Source organism: Anopheles gambiae, chromosome 3 (assembly GCF_943734735.2).
Source record: "Anopheles gambiae chromosome 3, idAnoGambNW_F1_1, whole genome shotgun sequence".
Lineage (NCBI taxonomy): Eukaryota > Metazoa > Arthropoda > Insecta > Diptera > Culicidae > Anopheles > Anopheles gambiae.
The window spans coordinates 5390209-5414661 of record NC_064602.1 but is presented as its reverse complement, the minus strand read 5'-3'; the positions used below and the strand labels follow the sequence as shown (position 1 = coordinate 5414661).

Here is a 24453-nt window from a genome sequence, read left to right as displayed (position 1 = left end):
CAAACACAGCATCTGTTTGAAACGGAACAATCAAAGCTGTGTCCATAGTTCACAACCGTAGAGCATTCCCGCGATCTCGCTCTCTCTCTCTCTTTCTCTCTACGAAACCCGAAGCTTCCAAACAGCTCTGAGCAAAAGGCTTCAAAAGGCCAGTCCCGAAACTTGAGCAACTGGTTCAACAACGGATGCCGGAATAACTTCGAAACCCCAAACGCATACTCCGGCAACTGTAGAAAAAGAGGGAGAGAAACAACAAATCAAACGATACAAGCCTTTGACTTGCATGATCAAAAGCCTCTAGCGGCGGCAAATTCATAATCGATGCTATCCGTCGTCGTCGGTGCGGCATTTCGGGCGTTCGTTTTCCGTTTCCACGATCGCTCAGGGTCTGGGTATGGTATGTGATTTTTCAGCCAGCCTTTTGTCGCTCTATCTCTCTAACGCTCTCCCACACTCTCTTCCTTCCGTGCTGCCCTTCTGCAAACGCTTATTTGCAAGTCAACCTCGCCGTCCTCGCCTTGTCACGATTTTTCCACCGTTTTGGCATTTGCCTTGCCGTGCCTATCGGATTCATCTAGCGTTCCCGTTGGAGGGAAAGGAATGAAACGAGTGGGAATAGTTGCAATTTGTAATGACACGATCATAATTTATGAGCTGATTATGCAAACAAGCGATCGATTGGTCGATTCGGTTGATTCCCGGGCTCGATAGAGAGGTCGGGCAAGCCCCCCACTACACTGCCGACTTTAAGCCCAAAAAGCGACGAACCCCCGCTCGCAGTTTGGGGGTCCCGTGCCCCTTACTAGCCCAGGAATGTCACCGATCAAATCCGGGCGAGGGGGATGCTGGGAGAGGAAATTGAACGTGTATCACATCATAACTTTCCGCTTCAAACCTCCTAAATCTAAAGCGCGTCTCGTTCTTTCGGGTTGCGCTGTTTAGAACAGGCGGTTCGAACGTTTGATGTGTGGTATGGCGTAACAAAGGCAGAAGTTGGGTTCAGTAAATCGCATGCGATCGTACATAGATGGACCGGAAAAGGGTGTGCCTGGCGTATAATCCATCCTAAAAAGTATGATTGAGATGTGAAAAGGCCTTTCGAACAACTTCAATCTGTATTTTTAGTATATAAATATCATAATATATGTCATTTTACAACCATAACTAGTCGCAAGCCTTGGTCTGGTTTGGAAAATGGATTCATAGCATTCTCTTTGCTTATAAATAATGCAGCACTGCAACACACACACACGCACACGACCCCTCACCATCATACCAATCGCTCCACCATGGAAAGTGTTGAAATTATAACGTTACTTTCTGCTCCATTTTTTTCTCGCTCTGCTCCTCCCAACCATCAATATCTTCCCCACACGCCTTCAAATAGCACCTGCACGGCACGTCCGGCAGCACTCTAGCTGGCATGCGCAGGCCCGGCCACAGCCAGCAGCAGGAGCTTTGATTGGCATTGCGCATGGAATGGATCGCACTGCCCAAACAGGTGCGATGTCATTTTCACTACTTACTGGAGAATGTCGTCCACCGTCCTCACACCGGCGATGGCCTTCCATACCACAGCGACCACGAACACGACGACGCTTATGGTGTGCCATTCCCGGGGCCTCGGAATAAATGGTTCAGCCTTTTTCCTAAAATCAACACCTCGTCAGGTGTCGGCGGCCGGCCGTGGTGAGCAGCGACTGATTTAATTAGAGCGACTGCGTACGAATGTGAAAATATGCCGCATTGTTCGTCGCACCTTGAGACGTTTTTTCGTTGTTGTTGTGGTTGTTATTGCCAGTGCGTCACTATTCTATGGCGTAAAAGGAAATAGAGAATGTGCCTGCATTTCGATTTGTGTAGGATTTCCCCATCCATTTGCTCATTCCATTCGTGAAGCTGTTAAAATACAGTTTTATTTTATTGAGCAGCATTACTCATATTTAAGAAGGGGTTGTGCTGATAGAGATCTATTTAATTATAATTCCTACCATTGATCTCGGGAATTATTGCTCGCTACATTGTATGGCTCTTCCATTCCTCCATACGGTACGCACATAAATATTCATCTTGCATTCATCTTCTAGCCGCACTGCTCAGCCCGCAAGAACGTTCCAACAACCAGGCAGCTCCCAACAAGAACATTAAAATATTCCCTTTTCAACCTTTCACACCATTTTCCGTCTTCCTCCCTTTCCACCCTCTCACTTGCAACTGGGGACAACGTGGAAATGACACACAAAAGCCTAACCTCTGCCGCACGAAAACAGTTCCCGCGAATCGAATCGCAAAGAAATAATTAAAGCCACTTGCACCACTTCAACCAACGCAAGGCTATGCACTATGCAACGGGCTGGCGGAAGAAAAGCGTCCCATCAAGTGTTCCGCGCTGCACTCCATGATTTACAAACGTCTCGGTTTCGTGAGTGCGTTAATGCGCAACAATATCGCCAACCCCCTTGCGGTGCGGCGAAACCCCGACTAGTAACAGGTTTTAATCAAGCCCGAGACCGACCGGACTGTATAGGAAAATATTTTATAATTAAAGCACATATCTATATTTCATTTAATGTCCCCCTCGTACCGCACTTCAATCTGCACGAAGCGGAAACGAAGTACGTCCGTAGTGGACGTCAACGAAGCCAGCCAGCCCTGCCACTACCTAGACACGCGCGCTCAGCTTAAGTCTTTTTGCCTAGCGAAAGATTTCAACGATTGCAGGCAGGCGACGAACCGCTGGCGACAATCGGATGCGACCAGCGACCCAGTGAATTGTCGCACGTATATATATGTGTGTGTGTGTGTCTGCAAACGGAGGGAAAGACAGGCTGAACCAGCAGAATGCAGCTGGCCGGATAATGATGGCCTATGATGGGTGTGCCATCCGACTGCAAACGGAGGGAAAAACGTTGCGAAACGCTTTCATCGCTGTCAACCCGTTCACTGTCCGACCAAACACACATACACACAATGGAGACAGCTGTGAAACGCGTCTCAGGTCCTCCCAAGTAGACACTCAAGTAGAATAGACGGCAGCGGGAAATCCTTTCCATAGAAAGCGCTTTGCAATATCAAACATTGCTGAAGCGCAATCAACAAGTGTGAGAAGTGCCCGGTGGAAGCTGATTACAGTATCCCCCCACTCCCCCCCCCCCCCCCTGTTGGCCCAGCCTAGAACGGAATCATGCTGCCCATCCCCGTTTCCCCCGTCTTCGGTGTAATTACTTCTAATGAAATTTTCAACATTTTCGTCCCGGTTCAACCTGTTCAACCCTCTGTTACGGGATCAGAGGCGGCATTTTCTCAGGTGTGCTTCTGCGTATCGCGGTCCCAGTAAGGCGTTTTTCCATCGCTCGACGACGGAAAGAATCTTTCCCCTTGCTTTCCAAGCCGACCAGAGTGGAAATTGTGAAAATAGGAAAGGATTGTTTCCTCGCTCTTTTTTTCTTCCTCTCTCATTATTTTGTGTCATCTGCACATCCACTCGGGCTTCTTTTTCTCCAGCTTAGCCCTCCGTTTCCAGCCCTTCCCGCGCATCATTAAGCTCTCGGTGGCGGCATCGCGGCTTGCACGTCCGGTTCCAGTTCCAGCGATTCTGTGAAATATCTAAAATAGGTTGCGAAGTGACAATAAACGGTTTTCACAGGATTGCTTGCTTGCTGCCCTGACTGCCGGGGCTGCACCCGCGCGACAATCGTCATCGTTTAGTGCAGACAGTGGAAAAATACTGTATGCCATAAAAAGGCCGGCACGCTGTTGCTGGCTGTCGATCATTCATCATCGCGGTTTCGACGGTGACGGTCGCGATGTGTCGGTGAGCCACGCTGGCCACGCAAAACCACATGCACATGCGCGAGGGACATGGAAGCATCGGATAGCGCAAAAGTAGCGCGCGAACAAATAGGAACAAATGAAAGCGCCCGGCCGAAAGGGAGGCAAGGAAGGTCGGGACGCGGTGGCAGCAAGCAAGTTGTAATATTGATTGACTGGATTGAGTGTCAAGCACAAACAGGTTGAGTGTATTACATCAGAATTATCTTGCTGAACAGTTGTGCTTTGGTTGTTGATTGTTTTTTTTTTTTTTGCTGCTCCGCTTTTTGCTTTATTTATATACTCAACCCCATGCGTGTGTGTGTGTGTTCGTGTGTTATTGATAAGTTTCAATAAAACCGGACAAACGCAATCGATGCAGTTGCACACCTTCCCGGTGGTGGGGTCGGTTCGGATAAATCAGTTAACTTTGCTGATCGATACCTTCTTCCCACACTTCGGGGCCAGCTCGGTGCAGCAGCGGCACAAAGCTTGTCGATCGTGCCCGATAGCGAGATGATTAATGTGAGCTTCTTACAAATTTTGTAGTCCCCCTTCTTCTGTGTCCTGCTCCATCCAAGATGGGACACGATTTGTTTACCGTCCTCAGCCCGATTACGATCAAAATAAAATCAAAAACCCCGTACGGAAGATCCATTGCAACAATTATAAACGAATTAATTTCACCGCATATGAATGAGGAAATGCAAACGGCCCGACACAATGAACAGAAGGAATCCGGGTACCGGGCTGAGAGAGAAGCAGAGATGGAGAGAAATTATAATGTAAGCATTGAAACAACACCACAGCCACAACCATTGCCCGGTACAAAACAAAAAATGAAACATTCCTGCCGCTAAGCGCACACCCTTTAACCAAGAGACAAATATTTTCCCAGCTTAAGCCCACGGTGCTGCTCCCCCAGGGTTGCTGTTAAGAAAGAAATGAACGAAACAACGACACAAGCGCGACACCCCGGCCGCATCCCGTTTGAGTGTATGTTTCTCTCTCTCTCTTTCGCTCTCATACAGACGGCACACGGACGTTCCGGACGCACAAATCTGATTACGATATGATCGAGAACCGTTCCTAAATGGGAATCACTTTATCACCGAAAGACCGCACTTTCCACCGAGCGGCGCAGGGAACAGGCAGGGACACATGCACACATACATGAGGTTGGTGTGGGGGGGGGGGGAGGTTGCCATACACCCGAACGTGTGGAACGCTTTCGTTCCGGAGCGTAAAATCTTGATAAAACGATTACGCGCCGGTTTGTCACTTTGCCACCCGGCGATCGAATTTATCTGTCACATCGATTCGATCGTGCGCGGAACCGTTCGGACCACACCGAGGCATCGAAGAATTACACAAACACACACACATACGAACAGGGACATTGAAGGGGAGGGAGGGGGTCGTGCTGTACCATACCATTTGCCACCGCGATTGCGCGAAACGACGATCATCAGTCGTTTGCGTTCGGTTCCGTTTGTTTTAATGACATCGCAAATTAAACGACAGCAACGCTGGCGAAAGCGATGAACCCTCAAGAGCGGGGTGAAAATTATAAGATAAAACTCAACGATTTACCGAAAAGCCCCCACACACACACACACACACACACACACACAAATCCGTTCTTCGGAGAGTAATGGACAAGCGGATGATTAAAAGGGAAAAATCAAACACGGCCAGAGAATTGAAACGGTAACGGAAGATAAATAGCTTTTCTCCCACATTTCCCCTTGACCGTATGTGTGTGTGTGCGTGTGGGTGTGTGTATTTTCTGAATATTATATAATCATTCAGACACTTAGTGCTCGACCGCCCTCGACGACTCAAGTGCACACGATCCACGCGGGACCACGCACGAACCAGAAATATCCTACCATACCGGTCCAACGCCCAAATCCAACGCCTTTCCTTCACGCCGCTTGCCTCTTCATCTTATCTTAGGCCCGGTACGCACCAAAAAGCATACCCCAAAAAGGCTAAACTATGGGTCCGTGTGTGTGTGCGTGTTTCGTACGGTTTCATACATGTGTCCATTTATAAATTGCATCGATAAATCACGCAGTACGACGACGACGATTGCTGGACACTTTCGAGACACCTTCGCAGCCGACCTCGTCTTCGTCAGCGTCCTGACGTCCGTATACAAAACCCTGGTTGACCGATTCCCGATCGGCCGGGTCGGGTTTTTGTTTTATACGGCGTTTGCTTTCACTTGCTGTGCGTTGAGGGGGTTTTGTTTGGTCGTGTTGGTTGCTTGCACGGTACTCAACAGTTGATTGAGAACGGGTACTGCGACTGCGCAAGTGATCGATTGAGATGTTGACGGTTGCGTCGGTCTGATTTGCAGTTGCTGCGTTTTTTGTATAGAGTTGATAATATTACAAGGAATTTGCAACACAAAATATCTGCTCTCCACATCATTGAGTTGAGGCAAATTATTCGAAAAACGGTATGAACATAATGTCTTATGATCCACTTGATTACTTTCAATACTCTAAAAATGCGTCTCTTTGGGCTGCTTTATCATTTAAGGCAATGATCGATCAAATTTTATAACCCAAAACTGGTCAAAACCATAAAACTTTTCCTAAATAATACGTTACCGACACACATTTTCTTTGTCACTTATCCTTTTGACGCAGACACATCCTGTTGCGACTTAAAAGAAGACTACAAAACCGGATACACGATCGATATCGCTAGCATCAAACACGAATGATGACCATATTTGACGTACGAAAAATGGCTCCAGTGTTCCAGAAGGCACAAAAAGGGCATTGATCTCTCTGTTGCTTCTAGATCAATATGCATCGATACAGAGGGCGTATATTATGCGGCCTCTCGGGGTTGAATGGATGGGCCCGGTAGGACCCGAAATATGTCAAAAATCATTTTAAACGTAGCCGAAAGCGAACATTCAAAATATGAAACGTTATTATTGTAAGGTTTTTCGCTTTTCGGGAATAAAATATCCTCGATCCATACAAGCGACGAACCGCACCAAGGATCCCTTCGCTGGCATGGAAAAGCTGACCGATCGATATTCATCCATAGCCCGGGGAGTACATTGCAGTTTGGGCTTTCGACCCGTGTTGACCACCCGAGCCCGAGAATCCATCCGTCAGGCTCATGGAACAGCCCGCAGCTTAATATTTATATTTCTACCCCGAAATTACTTTATACGTCACCGGGCCGGGTCTTATCACAAACTGCGCCCAAGTGCAGGCTGCTACTTGCCGGATGGTTTCAGTTTGCAAATTACAGCGCGCGGTCCCCCGGTTGGTAGTCCGGTGATCGGTAGCAACCGAACCCATCACGTACCGTGTGTGTGTGTGTGTGTGAGGTTCCCCGAGCGGATATCAGATATCGGAATGGTACCGCCGAGTGGTGTGCCCGTGTCGGTCCTGTGTCGATCGCGGATTGCTTCCGGCACTGATCGGGCGGCCCCGATAACCGATCGGTTTTACTCGACATTCTACACCCGCAAGACGCTCGCTCGCTCGCTCAAACTCAGCAGCCATCAATCTTCGGCCACGGGACCAGCAAATAAAACATCACATCCTGCAACGCTTGGCCTCAGCAGTTCCAGCGAAGCAACACCTCCCAGCCACCCCCGTTCGCAGGCAGCGAAACCACCCCGGCGTGATGGACACGGATGGACAGTTTCGGGATGTTATGGGGCTGTAAATTATGAAACCGGTCCCGGGCACTGCCGGGGCCTCAGATAATCTACAGCCGCATTTTGCGCACGGAAAAGGGAACCTGTGCGCGCGAAACCTGTGCGATCGATTTCGGATCGATAGACCATAATTATGGGCTACACGGGTACGGCTCCGGGGTTGAAAGAATGGGTTGAGGAGAGTATGGCTGGAGAAATGGTTCGTGGCAGGCTCGATAGAACGGCCGCGGAGCCGACCAACCAGGGAGACGTCGTTCACATTGCAAACGATCTGCAAGTAAAACAAAACACAAAAATAACATCACTATCGTAAAACGATCAACGGTGACATGTTACCGGGGGTTGTTCCGTTTGCTCGAATTTAGGTCTTGCCGAGTGGGAAACGCGTTTTATGGGTGTGTGTGTGTGGTTTGGGATGATTTTGGCATGACATCTTTCGCATGGGTCAGGTGATCGCTCAACGTTTCATGGGAATTTGCTCTTGAAGAGGCATTTGTTTTAAGTTTGCAGTTTTTGTGGGGGTTCTGTTAACACTAGAATGAAAATAATTTATAGCAAAAGACTATGCAAGAATTATAGCAAATTAATAAGTATGGATGTACTTAGATGAGTTATTTAGTATGACAGGATTTCGGAAACATTATGAGAACATAGAAAAGAACTAAAAGGAAATAAAAATAGAAGATACTAATAAGTTATAAAGCATGTTTAACACTAAAACTTACACCTACACTCCACTAACGATAAAAACACACATTTGTATGCTATAAAACTCACCCGTAAGTACAACACATCACTCAGATACGAACACAACAGCCCAGGTGTGGACAAGCATGTGTATTTTTCCGGTTCTTCTCGGCTCAGCGACGAAAAAATAGGCTCCACTTCTCAACACAAGAATGCAGCAACTGTGTGTGCGCGTGTACATGGACAAACTAGACAACACAACACAGTGCCGGATCCCAAAAATAGCAAGAGAGCGCCCAGAACGGAGCAGATTAAATCTGTGAACATGCCAGATACAAAACGATAGAAACGGTTTTGCGATCGTTTGTACTTTTGCCGCTGCCGGTGGACTGTTTCACGTCACCGTACGAACAGTCGTAACAATAAAAGCAAAACAACCTCTTGGCTCGATTGAGACCCGGTTGCTGGGAGGGCTTGCGACGGTGCGGGAAGAAGATTCTGGAGCCTAGACGCGGTGGGGCAGAAGAGGGGCGGGAGGTGAACCCAGATCCGAAACACAAATCTTGATGTGTCGTATTTTTGATGGCAATCAATCTGTTTCTAGGCGTAGGATTAGTACCGGTTTCAGCCAAAAAAACCCGTCGCTTGTGCCTGCCTGTCTCCCTCCAAGATTCTTTCTCCAACCTGCTTCACCGACCGACAGCGCGCAAGTTGCCCATTAAATCATCTGATTACAATGAAACGCTTGACAGCGAAGCGTATCATCGGCCCTCCAATGGATAAGTCCGGTTTCCCGGTCTGTTCTATCCACTCTTTCCCCCTTTCTCGATCGCCCATTCCCTCTCAATAGCGGCAGTTGACTATTTTATTGTGTGCCGTTTTGCAAACCCATCACAATGCGATCGATCGTGATCGATCGCCAATCGGTCGCGCGATCGACTGCGCGCTCAATATGGGCGACGGTCCATCCGGTGCGCAATCAGCACCACACTCGTTAGCGGCGACTGAGGCGACGACGACGACTGGCTCACTTTGCCCCAGAACCCGCCCGATTCGTATCTGCAAAATCAATCGTGCTTCATTTGAGAGTGATCATTACGGCCACACAATTGCATGGAAGCTGCGGAGGTTATGCGCGTGAGCGATCGAGTGATTGCTCAATGGTGAGCATTGTTTTAAACGTTTGTCTTACAGGGCACGATCGATAATTGGTGGAGAAAATGTGCAGTAAAGCGGTGCTTTAGTTTAATGTAGGGAGAAGTACAGCTTTTCCTTTGGAACGGCAAACACATTTCAAGCTAATACACGATTCGACACCGTTGAAAGCCACTTCCCGGCCTGCAATAGAACGCAAACCGCTGGCCACCCCGCAGCGCAAGATGGCAATCTCGCCCCACACAGCTGCGTAACGCGGCCGACCCCAGGGTCCAAACCGGGTAATGAACGACCGGAAAATGAGCTGCATTCTGCCATAAATCAAACAAACGCCCGCTCTTAGCGAATCAGCTCACGCGCTCACTCACCCGCCGCCAGGAGTCGCAGCAGCCGCCCGCCCCGAGCTACGGTCACGTACCGATTCCAAATGGTTGGAAAATTTATTCCACAAGCCTGCGTTTCGCCTGTAGGTCAGCCGAAGCCTTTCGGACATCGTATTTCAAAACCTGCTCAAAATGAACCAAGTGCGCTCATCCCGCCACCCTCCTTCCCGGGCCTTTTGTCGGCAAACACACAAATACGGTGGAGTTTGGCGCTTTTCGGAAGCCCGCTTCTGCTCCGTTTGATGTGGTGACGTAAAGGTGGCAAGGATTTGGCAACAAGAACAGTTTCCCGCAGCACACGCAGCGTACACACAGCCACGGTGGCCCACAGCACGGTCCGGCGCAAAATCACACACACACACGCAGCAGGAAGTCCGACAGAGTCTCGAACGGCAGAGCCACATCGCCGCGGCCACCCGATTAAATATTCTACCCAAGCCCGATTCGTCTCAGAAGAACCCCAGTGCTGGTGGGCTGGGGTGGAAAAATCTCACCAAACACACACACACACAGGCGCTGTACAAAAAAAAAAAAACAGAGAACCCGCTGATAAGCTGCTCCAGGGCCGGCGAATGTGGCACGACACGTTTAAGTCTAATTTACGATAATAACATTTAAAAGATTTGATTTACGACGACGGTCCCGGTCGGTCGGTCGGTTTCGGGCCACGGAACGGTTTCGGTAGCAGGTAGCGCTGCCCGGGCCGTGTTGCCTGCCGGGTCACAAAACGGAACACGGTCGGAAAGTGTATTCGGTACGGATCATAAACCGGGATGATTGTTTTTGCTGCCCCTGTCCGCCACTGCGCCCGGGATGGGTTTTAATGTCTTTGCCGCCGTACAAACAGGGGGGGGGGGGAATTGGTGTGTTCCGCGATCGATTTCTCCAATCTCGGGCTGTGCTTGCGGGGAGGGGAGGGCAACATAAATGTCATAGCCAGCCGAGTGCCGCTGCGGTGCCACTTCTCTCATACGGAATGCTCCCGCGGGGTCGAGCTGAGGCTGAGCCGCTATTTGCACAACGCTTGAAACGCTTGCCGCCGGGACGCTGGGTTCCCCCCGATGGCCTGCCAATCATATTTCATTGCAAAACACGGCTGCGGCTTGTTAATCCGTTTCTTGCCGTGGGGTCGCCACCGGTGGAACTTTCACTGCACCGTGCGAAAGTGAAACGGTCAACCTTTTCCCTGCCAGCCCGGCCTGCGCGTCGAAAAGGGCTAAACGACACATTTGCCATTGCTAATGTTGCTGCGATGAACGCTTTTTATGAGTTTGATTAATGAATATTTTGAAGCCTCATTGAGCGTAGCTGAAGCGATGAAAAAGGTTATGAATGTCTATTTATGTATAGGCTTTCATCAAGAGTTGCTTTAAGATAAGGAAACGATGACTCTGGGTACAGTAAGGACTAAGTAATTGAACCTAGTTTTTCAAGCTGACATCTATTTCTTAGTCTTTTGTTCATTCGATCTCATACAAATGCTCTCTTCTACACCATTGAATGAACTTCCATCGTCTGTTCGATCAATCTGCAGTAACTTCCTCATCCTACATCCGCAATCTCACTTACCATCGTTATCGCCACCGAGACGGCCGCTGTCATCGTCCTCATCAACGTCGTCTCCCTAACAGTGCTTTATTCCACCCTTGCTCTCCCCATTCATACCGCCCTGGTGAAATATGATGACAGTTCTTGAACAGCGGACGGAACGGAAAGGAAGCAAACGGGCAACTTCGCACAACCAACAGCAGCAGTAAAGTCGATCATTTCTCCCTTGCCGCAGCTAGACCAACGCTTGTCCATTTCGGGAAAGGATTGCCCGAGTAAGATAGTAGATAGTCCGAGGCGCCTAGCTTCTATTATCTGCCATCCTACAAAAAACAAGGGGAAACGCTAGGGCGAAAGCGAAAGTACGCATTTAACGCTCCAAAGGAGAGGGCGACCGGCCAGAGAGACCTTTGCCAGCCGATGACCGATGACCATGCGCGAAATTTATGACACGCGATCGGGCATCAGCCATCAGCAGAAACGGAACACTCTCCCTTTTTGGGGTGGGCAGATCTCGGTAGATCCCTCTCCGCTGGCGCAGAAGGTTCCGTTGATGGGTCACGCGATCAGCAGGTAAGTAAAGGATCGCTCCGTGAAATACTAATCCCACCGTCAGCCTTCGTCACCGTTCGTCTTCACAGGCTTTCAAGGCAAAGCAGAGGACGACCGTATTCCGTAGTGTTGGACTTGGACGGTTGCGAAACATACCGGCTCCGGTGCAGCCCACACGCTTCGCAAGCTCCGAAATTTGAGCCCAATTCGCGATCGTGTGGAAAGTAAAATCTCATCCCCCGTTTCCCCCTGTTGCGGGAGAGGACACGATGACGGATGGCAATAGGGTATTCATTGTCGAAAGGGGCCGTCGTTGGCAACATCAGCAGCAGGGACACTGGAGTTAAAGAGCGGTTGGCGTTCGCTACTTTCAATTCCAGCCTAAATTATTTCATCCATCCGTCGGTTCGCTCCGGGCCGGGTTTTGTAGCCAGATTACGTGACCGCGGTAATAGGGTGCGAGATGGATGAAATCAATCGTTAGCCCGTTTTGTTGAGGGAGTGTACCTACCGGATCGGGTCGTTGTGTTTTAAGTTCATTCCGACTGTTGCGCCATCAATCGTCATCGAGCTAGGGATGGGATGGGTTGCATTTTGAGGTCGATTGTTTGAATTGTGATGATCGAAATGAAGATCGTAATGAACGATTGGAAGGCTGGAATGATTCATAGTTTGGAAGGCGTAATAACGCTGAGATGGAATTAAATATACAAGGTATGACATTCAGTGATTGAATTATGCTACGTTTTGCTACATTTCACTATTTATATTTGGCATTTTAAAGCAAACTTCAACTAACATCAGTCAAGAGTACACAAAAATCAATACTCCAATGCGAATTGCTTTCATTCCCTTAGACTTAAGCATAAATCAACCTCCAATCAACAGTTTCCTCTCTGCTATAAGCGCGATCATTTCCCGTGATGAATATACATCCTTTCTAATCACATCATCCATACAACATAAAGTAAGATATTCTTCATCAACACCGGCCTCCTCCACAACCGTTCACTCTGTTCACCTCTGTCGTTACATTACACCCATAATTCATGCGTGGCAAAGATCGTGCCCAGACCGTGGGCCCCGGGCCAAATCCTAGCAAACGCGTCTAGCGCAACGCGGCACTAACTTAATAAATACAAATTCCCTCATCACTCACCCGATTAAGCATCGTGGCGGCACCGTGGAGGGTCTTTTTTTGTAGACCAAACTCACACCATCCATTCTGTGTACCCTTCAACACCACACTTTGGAGGGACGTACGGCGATACGGCAGCGCTCTCAGCACTCTGCGCCTCAGTACATCAGGAAGAAGACGGTACTTTACGGAAGCCGCCCGCGATCACCTCCGCAACGGAGCTGTGGAGCCTTGTTCTTTCTCTTCCTATTTTGTAAAAAAAGAGATAGAGAGAGAAGAGAGAAAACAGTAATTGAATTAAACCCTAACTAACGATGGGGCCGTAAAAACAGAAATTGAAATTTAGCACCCATTCAAATCATAATCAAAACGCATTTTGCATCCCCTCGGCCAATCCCGTCATAAATTTTACGTTTCACACATCACACGTCCTTGCAAAAGTGTGTGTTCCCTTTCGTCCTTTCTTTTGGACACCGAGCAGCCAGCAGGATGACCCCACGAAGCTGAAGAATGAAGGCATAAATTACACCTTTATTTAGCACGTTGTTGCAGATGGTCCATTCGCTGGAAGGAACGGCCGAACGGGTGTCTCCCTCGATGGTCGGGAGCGCCACACCCATCTAGAGGAAGAGAGGGCATGCGTGTGGGGCATCTTATCCCGGAGACCATTGTTATTAATGTTGATTATTTGTTAATCGTCTAGGTGGCGCAAGCGAACGCCCTGCGTTGGGGCGATAGTTCATTTTAATATGCTACATCTTACAGACCGGAATCGAAACGGTATAGATCAATTGTCCACAAGGTCTGTCTTGGAGATTTCCCGCTCACGCGTAATCCAGCCTGCCCCCTTCCATCGCACCCCGATCGCAATCGGTCACTTATTCACTTTCCATTAAGAAAAGAACAACAAGCGACGAACCCAAGGAAACGGGAACGCCACTCCATATGGGCTGTGGTGCGTTGGTAATGAGATGGAAAGGAACTCGCCATTTCGCATTGCCATATTTGCCGCCGCCACCGCTGGACCAGTACTGGTGGCCTCACATTAGCTCGCCGCGCGTATGCTACTTCGGCGTGAAACTACTTCGTTACCGGCCCTGGTGACACCTCTTCGCGCGGGCACAGCGAGTGTAGGCCGCCTTGCTCTTATCTGCCAAAGCGTTATTACCATTGCCCAGTACTCTCCCAGTACTCTCGTGCCGAGTAAATCACCCAACCAACTCGTGCTCGCTGCGTGACGTTCAACTGTTGGGGGAGAGCACGGGTCCATGGGCCGGGTGGTATAAATCGGCCACACTTCGCTCTACCTCCGAGGTGTTATTTACATGTCCCTGAGCGGCTTATTAGGACATTTCAGACTACGCCTGCAGAATTTACCGCAACCGGAGCGAGATAGGGCGCGGAAATGGATTGTTTACTCTCTCTCTCTATCGCTCGCTCGCGTATTGTTGCATTTCCATTTCGTTTCACACTTCGTGAACTATCCTGAAATATGAGCGCAATAACAATGCAAGCTCTGTGCTGGTGCGTGCGCGTACCTTAATCTCGCACCCTATACGGGGGTTGAAGTCAGGGAGGACGAAGGGATTAGTCCCGGGAAGGTTGTGTGAGGCTCTAAAAATGGTGCACATTAATGGGATATGACGATCGGTTGATCGCTGTGCGCCGTCAAAGGATCAAATGGTAGGTTTGTTTGACTGTCGCCACCCAGGCGTAGACGTCGATCGGTTTAAGTAGTGCAGGTCTGTATGTAGATGAAGGCTAGTCGTTTTAACGGGCAATATGAAAGTCGTTATTTGCAGAAACGGTATACAACTCGAGGCCGATTAGTACAACCGTCAAAACCATAGTACAAGATCATTGAGGTTGGTTTCATTATATTGTTTGCTCTGGGGGAATCAATTAGTCATCAATTAGTAGGGCTGAACCACTCAACGTTTTTGTAATATAATAGTAACGAAGAGTATACGTAGATTTTTCTTATATTAATCACTTCGTCAAATAATTAGACTGTTAGATAAATAGATGAAAAAGATAGCTCGTGAACACATAAATCCAAACTGGACACTAGCGCATTCTCGTCATCATGTTGTTACGGACAATACTCGAACTAAGAAAGGTTGTTGTCTCGGATGAGTTGAATATTTTTATAATATGATCTAAAATATTTTTTATGGTAGAATCATATGATATTCAAATTCATAAGAAGTGTATCTCAACACGCCGATGTGTATGACATTCAACCAACAGATATCGCAAAGGCATCTAAATGTAGGCTTTTGTCATTGGCAAAATTTATTAGATATCACCAATTCACCTCTAGTCCTTTTTCAACACAGTCTAATTCTTTTCTTTTCACCATTTTATAGCATGCTAAGCTGCCTGCTATAAAACGCCGATTGTCAACAAGCATTTTGTTAGTTGGGCCAATGTTTACATTTTGGGCCCTATTGACGTGTCAAATTGTTGCAGAACAGAAAGCAAAATCCATTAGAATATTGTTAGCAACTCTTTTTTTAGTGTTTTACGCTGTTTGTTATGTTTGTGTGCCGGTTTTAAACTGAGCCAACATTAGTTTACATCATTCGCCTTTGTAATTCTCTTTTACCGGTCCGAAGAAATGAGTAAAGTGGTGCTAGTAACGGGTGGAACCGGGCTGATAGGAAAGGCCATCGAAACGGTGATAAAGGAGGAAAATCCGGCAGATGAGCGATGGATTTTTGTCGGCTCGAAAGATGCGGATCTAACGTAAGTTATGCTGACAGGTTGCCAGCAAAAGTGCAAGTTTCTCTCTAATAACAATCTTCTCCTTCTGCAGCGACTTGGCAGCAACGAGGGAAATGTTCCAGAAACATCAACCAACGCATGTAGTGCACCTGGCAGCGATGGTCGGCGGATTGTTCCACAACATGAGCAATAATTTAGATTTCTTTCGCAAAAACATGCTGATCAATGATAACATACTGCTGCTCAGTCACGAGCTGAAGGTGAAGAAGGTCGTATCGTGCCTGTCGACCTGCATCTTCCCCGATAAAACGTCTTATCCCATTGATGAAACTATGGTTAGTAAGGTTGCCAACACATGCAAGGAAGAAATGTCTCATTTTAATATGCTTTTAGATACACAATGGACCGCCGCACGATTCGAATTTCGGCTACAGCCACGCCAAGCGTATGATCGACGTGCTGAACCGCGCCTACAACCAGCAGTACGGCGACATGTTCACTTCAGTAGTGCCTTGCAACGTATTTGGACCGCACGATAACTTTGTGCCGGGTGTAAGCCACGTGATTCCCGGCATGATCCATCGACTGCATGAACTAATGTTTGTTAAAAACCCCGACGTGAGTATGCGATGATGTCGCTTCAAACACATCTTCTGACTCTTTCCTCATTTGTAGGAACCGCAAGAAAGCAAATCCTTCTCCGTGTACGGAACGGGCAAGCCTCTCCGGCAGTTCATCTACTCGCTGGATCTAGCCAAACTTTTCATCTGGGTGCTGCGCGACTACAACAGCGTCGAGCCGATCATCCTTTCCGTTGATGAATCGGCCGAAGTATCGATCGCTCAACTGGCTGAATCACTTGCCAAAGCGTTCGATTTCAAAGGGAAGCTCGAGTTCGACACCACCAAAGCGGACGGTCAGTACAAGAAGACGGCCTCGAATGCGAAGCTAAGGAAGCACCTGCCCAACTTTAAGTTTACCGACTTTGACGTTGCTATCAAGGATACCGTGCAGTGGTACATTGCCAACTACGACAAAGCGAGGAAGTGAATAAACAGAACAGAACAGAAGAGTCATCATGATACGAATTTTGCAATGAAAGACAGTTGAATTATTTCCTAAAAACGATGAAAGCTTACAATATTTATTATGTACAGGTAATTAAATAATATTACAGATGTAAAAAGATAGTAACGCCCACGTGGTGCTTCGCGCTCCAACGCCCGGTCACGGTGTGGCTGGTGTGCCATTCTGCCAGTTTAGTGTGCGTGTTTGCGAGACGTTGCCGGAGCGCACCGGAGTATGATCCCAGGTGCTCCAGAGTCCTCACTTTAGTGATGTGCTTCAATACCGCGTGTAGCCACGTGTTTGCGTGTGTCATGTGTTGCTATGGTGATGACGATTAACTTGATCTGTGGATACGAGCGCTACTATGTTGTTGAAGAAAATCCAGCAGTTCACTACAGGCTAATGGTGAGTAGTGTTGGCCACCGAAAGACACATCGTGTGATGCTCTGGCGCACACAGCAACACACCCGGGACCCGAGCTTTGAACGTGGAGCACGAGTTGGGGACGAGTTGGGGACGTGTTGGGTGAAGATGGTGAAGATTAAAGTGTTTTGTAGTGTTGTGGGAAAATTGGTTTGAACATCCATTTGGATCCCTTCTTCCTCTCTCGGGGGGGTTCGTGTGTTTTCATCTCGATGGTGTAAAATGAAGGGGGACAAGATTCACTTAACGCCTAAGTGTAGCACCACCCGGGAAAGGTGTGTATGTATATGTGTGTGGTTGTGTACTGGTTGTTCTAGTGTAATGTGTAAATGGGCGTGTAATAATGATGCTGATTGGTGGTACGTTACGTGTGAAATGGTATGTAATGCTGAACGGATTGCTCTATGCCGAGAAAGATCCACCATTATCCTCTTGCTCTACTTTCAGGGACCTTCCACGGAGCTTCCTGTTCATGTGTGTATGTTTATATTCGTGTACTATCACTGGATGTTGATTAGTTGGTGTAGGTGCTTTGTTCTGCCGTGTCTTCGACTCTGTCCGGTTCGCCTTAATACGGTGGCAGGTACTTATTGTTATAGGCCGGGCCCTGGGTGGACTGCAGCTGTACCCGCGACACCTGTGGACTGTTGGCCGCGGTCTGATAGTTCGGCACCGGCGTGATGAACTGGTTCGGGTTCTTCAGCGCCTGCTTGATCCACTGCACATCGATGTTCGAGAACGAAACGATCTGATCCGGCCGGTTGCAACCGTTGTCGGCCGAGTACACGCCCTTCAGGTAGTAGGTACCGCTCGTATCGGCACAGGCCAGCGCACTGCCCACATCGACCTCACAGGCGTCGCCGGACGGTCGGCCACAGATGTGCGACTCCGGTGCGAAACCGTTGCGCTGCAGCTGGCTTTGGCTTTCCGCTTCCGACAGCAGCGAGATCGACATCTGTTGCATCAGAGCGTTTTGGATGTGAACTGTGGGAGAGAGAGAGAGCACGTTAGTATTAGCCTCTCGCATCATTGCCACCTTCATCAACACTTACTCTTAAGCACTTCCTTGCCCCAGCCCGTGGTAACGCAGTTCTCGTACGAAGCGCTCGGCACCACGTCGTTCTCATCCAGACAGATCGAGCCGATGTGCGTGTCGAACTTCAGGCGGTCCTCCAGCACCAGCATGGCGACGTCGTAGTTCAGCGTGGTCGGATTGTACGCCGGATGGTACACGATGTCCTTGACGCGCACGATCTGGAATGTCTTTGGTTCCGCGTCGACTCCCAGGCGCCATTCGCCTCCCTTGATCTGGATCGTTCGTGGGTTCAGTCTGCAGTGGAAAGTGGCAAGCGGGTGAGTGTTTGGAACATCTGCAGGAAGTTTGATGAGTGATCTTACCCATAGACACAGTTGGCCGCCGTTACGACGGTGTTATCCGAAATGATGGCTCCTCCGCACAGCAGCGACTTGTTCGTCTCCAGCAGCACCATCGCCTGCCACGGGAACTCGCCGAATCCGGTTCCAAGAGGTCCTGCCCCGCGTGGCTGTGTGTTCTGTAACATCCAAAGCCAAAGATCATCAATAACACAGAATAATCACAATTTAAAGCACACAAATAAGACATCAAGATGGCTATTAGCTGACCTACTCCTCCGGTTCAAGACCTATCAAACAGGCGATCATATTGGATTGGCATTTAGAATCAATTTTACGACCTCTCCGATGGCTCTCTGGGTGAAAACCTAAACCAAGACGCAGTTGATATACGACCAGGTAATCCAGAGGCCTTCCATTTCGCTGCGATGCATTAGCATATTATTATGATCGGATCGGCGGAGGATCACCGAAAGCTCACAGATTCTTTTATGACGCTCATAAATCCATTGACCTGCACCGTCACCTGCTATGTCAAACGGTTTGTCTACAAGATCCCCCTCCAAAAAAGGGCCTCATTTCGATGTGACATTGAAGTATAGTCGCAATCGTTGGATTACCCCTTCTGATGATCATAATTCATAGATCGCACACACACACGGAGCTCATACTTACATAGTTTCTCGGCGCACACTGCTGTGGCTTAGCGAACGTGCTCTCCGAACGCTGGTTCTGGAACGGGCGGAAGCGCGTGTTGCCACTGTTGGTAAACTGTAGCCCGGCCGGTGCCGCGTTCACCCGCTGGCCGACGGTCGACTGGAAGGAAGCGGACGCCGTTACGCCCCGATCGTACTGCGACTTCGACTGTGTGACTGAGGCCGTCTGGCTGACGAACTGGTTCGGTGCGAACGATTGTGTGGACGTTACCTGCGACGGGGACGCCTGAATCGGCTCGCCCGGACGACGTCCATTGCCGTTTCCATTGCCATTACCAACCGCGTTACCGTTGCCGTTGCCATTGGTCGGTTTGTACGAACCGTCGTCGAAGCCCAGAATCTCCGGATTGTACTGACCGAGCTGACCGACCGGCCACGGGTCCACGTAGTCCGGATCGCGGCAGCAAACGCCGGTAAAGCCGCGCTCCAGGTTGCGGCACGGCGTGACCGGCACGCGGAACAGCTTCTGCTCCTCCGTCAGCACGACGGGCGTCTTGGAGATGACGCCGGTCGACGAGCAGTACTCCTCCTCGGTACAGTTCATCGCAGCGGAGCAGCCTACCGGCGGCAGTGGCGGCGGTGCCTCCGGGCCCTGCGGGCGCGGCGGCTGGAAGGGGCGCTGGGTCGTCGGCCGGATCACGACCGGCGTGTCGTTGGCCGGGTTCGGGATCTCGTCCTGTGGAGGTCTGATCTTGTTAGGGTCGTCATTGGACGGGGCCGGCACCTCCTCCCTGGGTGGAATGTACTCCTCGCCGCGGAACGGTGCACGCGTGGTGGTCGGTGGGGGGAAGTAGCGCGTCGTCGTCGGGGGCGGCACGTACCGGGTGGTGGTCGGTGGCGGTACGTAGCGCGTGGTGGTCGGCGGTGGGACGTAGCGTGTGGTGGTGGGTGGCGGTACATAGCGTGTTGTGGTGGGCGGTGGGCGAGGTGTGGTGGGTGGTGGTGGTGGGGGTGCAGTTTGAATGTTTGTGACGGTGTTTTGACCCTCCGGTGGGAGGTACTGATTTTCCGGTACCTTAACGACGTAACCCTCGTTGGTCAGGACGGTCGACTGGGACAGCAGCGACTGCTGCTTGCAGCATACTTCCGGTGCGTAACATTCGCCAGTCTGTCGGAGGGGAGAAGAAAAGAGCACAACAAGAATTGTGTGTGATGAGTTGGGATGTCCATCAAGAAGGTCGGTGGGTGGCAATGTTTGGTCAAAACGTTCAAGAACACCACATACACATGTGGTGCATGGGTGGGGGGCATCCCCGCTAGGAACTGTCATCGGCCGAGAGCAAATTGATTCATAAGTATAGCTCCCCGAGCGGGGACCATCTGGCACGACGGACCACAGTACCCGATCAATCAATTTCGCAAACACTTTTGTCCACATTAATCATCCCCCAGTGGCCTTCGGTGAAGCGGTGAAGGACGCGCAGCCTAGAATTCGTTGTCTAAACGTGGCGCAGATTGTTTTTTTCGCTGCACTTCTTCTTCAGTTTCGCACCGAAGATGAATGGGGCTTGGCAATCAGTTTATGGTTGGATTAACGATGGCTTTAAGCCGAAGCGTTCGTTCTTTAGCAGCATCCACAGCACAGCTGTTGATCATCATCCACTCATTGGAAGTCGCTGGAAGTCTCCTAACGCGTACGTGTCCAAAATTGGAGATGGCCAGCTAATGGCGACGGCGCGATCTTCGCCACTCGTGCCCATAAACCCCAAGCGGAGCAGCTAAGCCGAAACGTGCATAATTAATTGCTACTAGCCTTACACATTTGCCCGGAGCGCGCTCTGCTGCTGCCGATGGTGGTCATGTTGCGGTGGCCTTTGCCTCCAAGCTGAATTAAGACAACGCGGAGACGTGCTTGCGGAGTTGCAGTAGCCCGCAATCGGCATCGGCTGTAACGACCGACAATTTTTAATTCCATCTTCCACCATTTTTGCGGGGCCATCGAAGGGGCCTGTCAGATGTCAGACTGTCATAAAGGGTTACCGTGGTGTGGAAACACAGTATGGCTAGGATAGGACAAGTGTATCCAAGATGTCAGCTCCACTTTCGTCCGCAACCGCCACATGTACACCTCTTATCAGCGCGAAACATTTCGTAATCCTTCTCTCTTTGGCCCAACAAACCCCCTCACCCGTTCAGCGAACCGTTTTGCACTGTTTCGGTTGACCCGTCCTTTCCAGGAGGGTTCCTGATCCTGATTGGCCAGTTCACCAGGCGATGGAGAAAAAAACGGAACGAAACAAAAGCGAAGCTCAACCGAAAAACAAACCGGCCCGATCCCGGATGTAGCCCCCGTCGCGGGTGACTTGGGTGGCTTGGGCAGGTAGGTCAGAGTCAGGAGCGTGCGCATAATCGCGACGTCGACCCGATCGTTTCGGCTGGATTCTTTTGCTTTTCCCTTTCGGTCACGGTTTTGCATGAGCGGGAGTTCGGTGCGTGTGTGTGTATGGCTTACTTTTTTCTCCTCTCTCTCCCTCTCTTGGCCGAGCAGTATTGCCCACTTTTTTTTACATAATCCCGATTGAGTCGATTGAGTCAGCATAGTTTCAGTGGTGCAAAATACCAGCAACAGTGGCGGGAATGGGAAGGAAAGGAAAAGGCAAGCAAAACCGCGGGCTCGCGATCACGATCAGCAAATAAATGATCGTCCACTGGAGCTGGAGAGGTTTGGGGCGAGCCGCCATACCGGTATCGAACGGTGTCATCCCATCCCCGCTCGACCAAAAGGAGCCGGGGGAAGAGGGGGTCCGGAGTCATCCGACCCGCTTTCGATGGGTCATCGATTTTGTGTAATAGAAAAATATTGACCCATTTCAAGTGCGGCCGATCACACAAAGCAGCTGCCAGGGGGATGTAAGCACACAGCCTCCAGCACATGAGGTGCGTGCCGCAGGCCAACCGGTAGCCACTGTCAATGTTTGGCGAGACAAATCGCTGTACAAACGGGCCAATTCGTCAAACACAGGGAGAGCACGTGGAACGCGGCAAAGATCAATATTTGATTGGTGCTGTGATTGGCGGGCCCAGGGAAACTGTCAAATACTTCCCCCGTTTAAAGGCACGCTTGGGTCGAGTTGATCGATCGGTATCTGATCTATTGGGAGTCTTTTTTGTGTGTGTGTTTTAAGCAGAGAAACTCAAGGGGGAATTCCTAGATTTTCTACGACGAAGCGCTGCTAAAGAGCTTTTGAGATTATTGCCAAATACCAAAAAAGACTGTTGTTAAGCTTGCGCGCTTCTACATCCTGGTTTCGGTCTGGAAGGCGCAAGATCCGTGTTATCGAAACCACCACTGAGCCACTGAGCTGATGTATGCAAATCGTATGCTAATCGCTGGCCATTTATTTGATCGCTTAGAAAGTGTGGAAGGGCTAGAAGAAGCGACCAACGCAATGGTAGAACGGTTTGTCGTAAAAAAAATGCCCAAAGCCAGCTGAGGAGAGGAAAAAAACTACAGCACACAACATGTCATCAACATCTGCGTGAATTCTTCATCTTAAAGGGACATCGGAGAGCCACGGCCAGATCCGGGTGCTGTCTTCCGTTCGTTCTGGCAGCGTGAAACATAAAACCCTCGGCTGCTCGGGGGGAATTTATGACAATCCGCATCCGTGTATCCTCCACCGACGGCGACCGCGAGCGCGAATCGTGTACAACATTTGCCAATATGGTTATGATGTGCTCAAATTAAGCCACACGGTGTCGAACCCGGGCAGTGTGGAGGAGATGGTGCTGGGGGTTTCGCGTAAAACCATTTGCCATTGACACAGTTGCGTGCAGACCGTAAACAAATGTCAACCGACAGAACGGAACACACACACACTCACAATCAGTTGACAGCATCGGCAGCCCTTTTTGTGCGCAAGGGCTAGGAGACGATCCGCTGCTGCTGCTTTGATTTACGGACCGGCAACCACAAGGGAGCTTGCCGTTTTTACCGCTGATTGACGGGCGTGACAGAAGAATCGCCCCCGACTCGAGTAGGAGTTGTTCCATTCGAGCAACATTAAACATGAATGCGGCGAACAGCTGTGCGGCAGGATGCTGGGGGACATTCTGAGCCAGCACCGCCGCCACGCGAAAGATTTATTGGACAGATTGGTTCTTGACCGTTTCGTGTGCCACGGGCGAGGGGGGCGGGAAGCCGAGAAAAAAAAGAGCACATGCAGGTTCGTCGCCACATTTCGGCTGAAGTGATCTTCGAACTGCGTGCCGTCGACGGTACGACGGGCTCCGACGGGTTGCTATTGCTGGAGCGTCACACGCGTGTTAGGCGTCTCATCTTCAACGATAGCGCTGAGTGTTGTTGTTTTGCTGCCATGAAACACAACACGAAGGACAATATAAAAAAAACGAAACGAAAACAGTAAAAAAAAACCCGCGCTACATAAACATGACTTTCCTCGGTAGTGGCGGTTGGAGGAAAGAAAGACAGAGAGGTTGGCAAAGAGAAGATTAAAAAAACAACATTCATCAAAACATCTCGCCACAAGCGCTTCACTCTTCGGTGGGCGAACGTCACTGGCAGCGGCTGGCTGCGACAACAGTCCGCTTACCGTGCCATTAGAGGAAGCAAATTAGAGACGAGTACATCGCACGACCCAACCAGCTGGCGTTTCGAGGTGGGCTGGTGAAGAAGACGAGAAAAAAAGGGCAACCATAAATTTGACCACCGACACGCTGACACCTTCAGCACCTGACCTTGCGCATACCGTGCTCGGGTAGCAGGCTTTTGTGTGTGTGTGTGTGGTTAATAAAGTGCATCCGAAACAACAACCCATTAGAAAAAAGGTGGGTTTCAAGGTTCGTCGCTTGCGCGCTTGCACGGGTTTTAATGAGCAGTTGCCAGACAACTGGAAGTTGTGTGATAAATCTTGCTTTAAATTCCGTACTTTCAGTGGCGGAGGGAGATTCTCAAATTACACAGGAATGTTATGTAGCATTGGACGAAAAGGTTTTACCTGTCTGTTAACGGCTACACGACTCTTTCACCTCTCGCCAGTAAATCACATTCAATTAGGAGTCGTAAAGCAAGCGGCACGCAAAGCTTTCCATTTTAAAACGCACCACCTCGGTTTTCTTTCTAAGCAGCGCGTTCCCGCGATCGCGATTTGAAAACATTCAATTAACCACCCACGACGGTGGCGCCAAAGTAAACGATCGCCGCAGCCCAAAAAG

The 24453-nt window shown here is 49.7% G+C and overlaps 3 protein-coding genes across 4 annotated transcripts in view; 2 read left to right on the top strand and 1 right to left on the bottom strand.

The window, feature by feature from the left end:
* Positions 1 to 15407: 15407 nt before the first annotated feature.
* Positions 15408 to 16785, top strand: LOC1277859 (probable GDP-L-fucose synthase). Its single transcript, XM_317364.5, has 4 exons — positions 15408 to 15718; positions 15789 to 16032; positions 16091 to 16315; positions 16373 to 16785. The coding sequence occupies exons 1-4, from the start codon at positions 15591 to 15593 to the stop codon at positions 16745 to 16747; spliced, it is 972 nt and encodes a 323-aa protein (XP_317364.4). The 5' UTR covers positions 15408 to 15590; the 3' UTR covers positions 16748 to 16785.
* A 23-nt stretch (positions 16786 to 16808) lies between these two features.
* Positions 16809 to 24453, bottom strand: part of LOC1277860 (inactive serine protease scarface) — a 32208-nt gene continuing 24563 nt past the window's right edge. For both annotated transcript variants that reach the window (XM_061658343.1, XM_061658344.1), the window contains exons 5-8: positions 19238 to 20386; positions 18587 to 18741; positions 18241 to 18518; positions 16809 to 18172 (exon numbers count right to left, since the gene is read on the bottom strand). In XM_061658343.1, coding sequence (XP_061514327.1) covers positions 17757 to 18172; positions 18241 to 18518; positions 18587 to 18741; positions 19238 to 20386 — 1998 coding nt within the window. In that variant the 3' untranslated portion in view covers positions 16809 to 17756. The remainder of the gene's footprint in view (positions 18173 to 18240; positions 18519 to 18586; positions 18742 to 19237; positions 20387 to 24453) is intronic.
* Positions 18408 to 24453, top strand: part of LOC1277861 (nuclear pore complex protein Nup205) — an 84286-nt gene continuing 78240 nt past the window's right edge. The window contains exon 1 of the mRNA XM_061658341.1: positions 18408 to 18541. The gene's annotated coding sequence lies outside the window, so the exon portion shown is untranslated. The remainder of the gene's footprint in view (positions 18542 to 24453) is intronic.